Source organism: Typha latifolia, chromosome 5, assembly GCF_019914945.1.
Source record: "Typha latifolia isolate L0001 chromosome 5, TyphaL0001v2, whole genome shotgun sequence".
Taxonomy (NCBI): Eukaryota; Viridiplantae; Streptophyta; class Magnoliopsida; order Poales; family Typhaceae; genus Typha; species Typha latifolia.
This window is the reverse complement of record NC_133090.1, coordinates 4,039,163-4,044,552: the sequence shown is the minus strand read 5'-3', so window position 1 is coordinate 4,044,552 and position 5,390 is coordinate 4,039,163. Positions and strand designations below refer to the sequence as shown.

General features: G+C 49.0%; 1 protein-coding gene across 1 annotated transcript; it reads left to right on the top strand.

Moving 5' to 3' along the window:
• Nucleotides 1-2,129: 2,129 nt before the first annotated feature.
• Nucleotides 2,130-4,981, top strand: LOC140789087 (arginine decarboxylase-like). The gene has a single exon (XM_073138688.1). It carries the CDS (start codon nucleotides 2,601-2,603, stop codon nucleotides 4,737-4,739), a length of 2,139 nt encoding a protein of 712 aa, XP_072994789.1. The 5' UTR covers nucleotides 2,130-2,600; the 3' UTR covers nucleotides 4,740-4,981.
• The last annotated feature ends 409 nt before the right edge of the window (nucleotides 4,982-5,390 follow it).

Genomic DNA, 5,390 nt, shown 5'->3' with positions numbered 1-5,390 from the left:
ATAAGATCTCACGTTTGATGTTTGACACTTGACATGATCTTTGTGCGATGGTTTGTCTCACGCGTCGGTGATAACCCTTTTAGCTCCTAAAGAGGGCAAAAAACTCATATAAGATATGAGCCACATCATCAAGGTACCTAACTCATGTGTCTTCTTGAGCTTAGTGGGAGTTAGCTGCATCACGTAAGATGAGTCCACAATGCTCGGCAAGCCAAGTAGTGGTTGCAAGGTAGCTCCCTAGTGTGGCTAAATGCCATCAAGTCGCACCCTTCTACCGTTGTACCTAAAGGTGAGGCACATATCTCCAAAGTCGAATGTGACTAGACCCAAGCTTTATAGCCATTATGTCCCTAAGATGAAATCTACTCCATGGAGTGCAATCAAATATAAGTCTATAACAAATGTGTGTCCCTAAACTTGCAACTGAATAGCATTACAAATGTCTCATCGCCAATGGTGACATCAAATCCTACCGTTGATTCGAAAAGGAACACAATCGTCTGAATTAGCCGCTCACCTAGGAAGTTGTTCATACTCCCTATGTCAATAAGGATACACACAATATGCTTTTTAATAATATCGTACACCTATAAGGTCTTCGACAGTGTAGCGGCTCTAGAGCAGGCATGCAATAAGATGCCCGCTCATATCTCTTTGGAATCAATTATTAATAAGATGGCCTCCTATAGATTTTAGGACGCCTTACTCGTATTAGATAATTTGGTTCCTAAATAATAAATAATAGAGCATTTAGTAAAGAAGCTCAACTGATGTGACAACTGTCTTAACACATGCGAGCTTCTTCTAAAGGCCACCTCATTCTCTCGCTCTACTCAGTGTGCTCCTTACTCACATAGCAGCATCCAGAAAAAAGAAATTAGAGTTGGCATCTACATAACAAGCCTCCTCCTCATCTTCCAAACCAAATTTGATCCTTCATATCATATGTAACAATCTTAACATCCTTAAGTTCCAAGTTAAAATTATCATAGAAAAGATTATAATTAAAAGCAAAAGAACACGAAAAAAAATATTAATAGATAGGACTCTTTCTCCTTTCATTTAAGCCTTTCCAAAATTATTTAGCTTGCTCCATCGATAGCAGGATGCCACTAGTAAAAGCGACAATAACCAGATCTTCGGGAGAAAGGGAAGCGGATCCAACCCGATTGGATCGTGAGACATCAATAAGGTCACGCCAAAAGGGACCACATGCTCCATGACCCAAAATGGAGGAGACTTAATATCGAGATGGGAAATTAGATCTCCATTGAATATGACCACCAAATTCGAATATTCTCCATCATCCTCCTTATCTTGTTATGCCTTTTAAGACAGCATCCTCCTTTGCACCCCCGGATAGAAAGATAACAATTATCATTGTAACTCAAAATTCATTAAATGAAAACATGGAAGTTTCCTAGAAGCTTCCATTCTTATACTAGGAATGATCTTTAGACTGAGAGGGGAGGGTGGGGTAGGTGATCCAGATTAATATTATTAATGAGAATTTATCGGTTTACAGAACATTAATAATTATTTGGTGAATGGGAGAGTCCTAATCCGTGAACCTATTTTCTACCTTCAAGCTTAAGCCATTACCTGTAAAACCTTTTGCTCGGCTTTCTAAATGCGATCATCCTCTTGATATCATCTGTGAGTTTCCAAAATTTATAACCAGTTTAATACATCCCCTCTATAGTCTTTACCACCGCAAACCTTGAAAATTATCTATTATTTTACGACTCAGCGCGCCGCTCTCTATAGTGCGCCGTGGCGATAGGGTTAGTATATCCGGACGATACACGTGTCGCAATCCTCTCCGTCAGTGCTTACGTCTCTCAGACACCTTTGCAGGATGAGATGATCTCGGCGTACACGGAATTCGAATTCTGGAGGAAGTAAAAATATCGTGATATTTAGACGAGATTCATGTATGCGGATGCAGGGGCGTGAGTAGGAGTGTAGCTGTGTAGGACGGTCTGAGCGGGGCCCACAGCCACGCGGCATACCGTAGCAGGCGGGGAATCTGGCCGAGATATTCCGGACGAGAAATTGCCGAACAGTGGAAGCTCGAGAATTTTCCTTCTCTTTCTAATTTTATTTGCTGACCATAGAAAATTCGATAATATCGTTTATTTTTTCCCTATATAAACGCTCCTCGCCTCTCATGCAATTCTCGCTCACTCCTTAATCTTCTCTCTTTCTTCAATCCCCGCCGTTAGGTTTCCGTCCTCTGCAAGCTCCATCTCTTATTCCAATCCATCCCCTATTCCTATTCTTATACCGGCCGGATCCGGGGCTATTGAGGGTCTCGAATCGGCGATCTCCGCCGGCTTATTCTCTCTCTTCCCCGCTTCCGATCGATCTCATCGCCGCCGTCTTCTCCTGAGCGTCCGGCGTGGGGATATCCGGATCTGTTAGGAGCGATCTAGGGTTCCTCTCCCCGATTCCATCCCTCTCCTGCTTCGTTTGGGGGGGTAGCCGGGGCTCCGGCCTCGGCGGCTTTCAAAGCCCCCTGCTTCACATCGGGATCTGATCAAACCCTAACTTTTTTTTTCAAAATTTTTTGATTCTTTTTCAATCGCGATCGGGAAGAGATGCCGTCGCTAGCCTGCGTAGATGCTGCACTTGTTCCGCCTCCTCGATACAGCTTCTTCGGATTCGATGGCTCTCTTCCCGAGCCGGGAGCATTTCCCGGCGACACTCCGGCGTCGGCGATCGACGACTGCTGCCTGACCTCCCCCTGGTCGACTGATCTCTCGGCTGCTCTGTACAAGATTGACGGCTGGGGCGCCCCGTACTTCACCGTCAACGCCGCTGGCAACATCGCCGTCAGGCCTCACGGCGTGACCACGCGTCCCCCGCAAGAGATCGATCTCATGAAGGTCGTCAAGAAGGCATTGGATTCCAAATCCAAGGGAGGGCTCGGCCTCCAGCTTCCTCTGATCGTTCGACTCCCTGATGTCCTCAAGAACAGGCTCGAATCTCTCCATTCTGCCTTCGATTTCGCCGTCAGATCCAATGGATACGAATCCCACTACCAAGGTGTCTACCCGGTCAAGTGTAACCAAGATCGCTACATCGTCGAGGACGTCGTGGAGTTTGGTCTGCCGTTTCGATTTGGCCTCGAGGCCGGATCGAAGCCGGAGCTCCTCCTCGCCATGAGCTGCCTCGCAAGAGGTAGCTCTGAGGCGTTCCTCATCTGCAATGGCTTCAAGGATGACGAGTACGTGTCCCTGGCTCTCATGGCCCGTGCCATGGATCTCAACACCGTCATCGTCCTCGAGCAAGAAGAGGAGCTCGACACCGTTGTGGAAGCCAGCCGAAGGGTTGGTATTCGCCCGGTGATCGGACTCCGTGCGAAGCTCCGCACCAAGCATTCCGGCCACTTCGGCTCCACCTCCGGCGAGAAGGGCAAGTTCGGGCTTACCACCGCTCAGATCTTATCAGTAGCCGGAAAACTGCGGCGTCTTGAGATGCTTGACTGCCTTCAGCTCCTACACTTCCACATCGGCTCGCAGATCCCATCCACTGCTCTGCTCGCAGACGGCGTCTGTGAGGCCGCACAGATCTACTGCGAGTTGGCTAGGCTTGGCGCTGGGATGCGCGTGATCGACGTCGGGGGTGGGCTTGGCATCGACTACGATGGGTCTCACTCAAGCGATTCAGACATGTCCGTCGGCTACAGCCTCGATGAATACGCCGCTACCGTAGTCCAGGCCGTCCGGTACACCTGCGATCAGAAGGGCGTCCGCCACCCGGTTCTCTGCAGCGAGAGCGGCCGAGCATTAGTCTCCCACCAATCTGTTCTAATCTTCGAGGCCGTCTCCGCCACCGTCCCTGTCACCAAGGAACTCGGGCCAAACCTTCGGTACTTTCTTGATGATCTTACCGATGACACTCGCTCTGATTACTGCAATCTGATGGCGGCCGCCTTCCGCGGTGAGTACGAGTCGTGCACTGTCTACGCCGAGCAGCTGAAGCGGCACTGTGTGGAGCAGTTCAAGGAGGGTGTACTCGGGCTCGAGCACCTGGCTGCGGTGGACGGGCTTTGCGATGTTCTTGCGAGGGAGATGGGCGCTGCCGACCCCGTGAGGACTTACCATGTCAATTTATCCCTCTTCACTTCGATTCCGGACTTCTGGGCTATCGGGCAGCAATTCCCTATTGTTCCCATCCATCGCCTGGACCAGAGGCCGGGGGTAAATGGGGTCTTATCCGATCTCACCTGCGATAGCGACGGGAAAGTGGATAGGTTTATCGGTGGGCGGTCAAGTCTTCCTCTCCATGAACTAAGCAGCGGCGGAGGCGGCGGGTATTATCTTGGGATGTTCCTGGGCGGGGCGTACCAGGAGGCACTCGGTGGGCTGCACAACCTATTCGGGGGGCCGAGCGTCGTCCGCGTCTCGCAGAGCGACGGCCCGCACTGCTTCGCGGTGACGCGGGCAATGCCAGGGCCATCGTGCGCGGACGTCTTGCGCGCGATGCAGCACGAGCCCGAGCTCATGTTCGACGCACTCAAGCGCCGCGCCATGGAGTTCGACGCCAACAGTGCCGTGGCTTGCTCAATCGCCCGTGCCTTCGATTCGATGCCTTACCTCATCTGCGGCGGCTCCCACGCGAGCGAGTTGATCAGCAGCGATTCTGATGGCTCGACTAGTGGAACGGAGGAAGAGGAAGGTGGAGGCGGGTTCGAGGACGAGGAGTGGGAGTTCATGCGGTATCTGAGCGTCTGAGGTAATCCACCACTGCCTGCCTCTCGGTCAGCTTCATCGGTCGGTTTGGTCGTCGTCGTCGTGGTTAATGTCGTTAATGTCGTCGGAGTGTTTCGCGTTATCTTTATCTCTCGGTATCTTTTGTTTCCTTGTGCTTTGTAGTCTTAAATGTAGTTTGTTTTCTGTTTCATGTATGAAGAGGCAGGACGTCTCTTCTTTCGTTCCTACCCTTTTTATTATTAAGAGGGACTATTAAAACGGAATTCGTTGGTGTTTGCGTTTTTTTTGCTGTTCGCTCTATTATCGCCTATTGTTCATTTCATTCGGTAGGGATAAAAATCTTTCAATTTTGTGGTTGCAAAACAAAGGAGAGGTCAACTAGACTTTGAAAATGCTCTATGCATGTTCATTTTATTTGGTAGGGACAGAATCTTTGAATTTTGTGATTGCAAAAATTAAAGAGATGTCAACTTGACTTTAAAAATGGACGGGGATGGTGAATGGTGATGTAGTGAAGTGAATAATGGTAGTTTCCGAGCACCTGAATCTTTCCTTTTTGCGCACAGCGACTCCCGCCCTTTTTGTTTTTTTTTTATTATTTATTTTTTTGTAAGATGCTTATTGGAATTTCTTTAGAACATAATTCATCTTTATAATTCACTATATAGTAAA

Bases quoted from the DNA above. Each gene is read 5' to 3' on its own strand.
- LOC140789087 (XM_073138688.1), top strand. From the start codon at position 2,601: ATGCCGTCGCTAGCCTGCGTAGATGCTGCACTTGTTCCGCCTCCTCGA.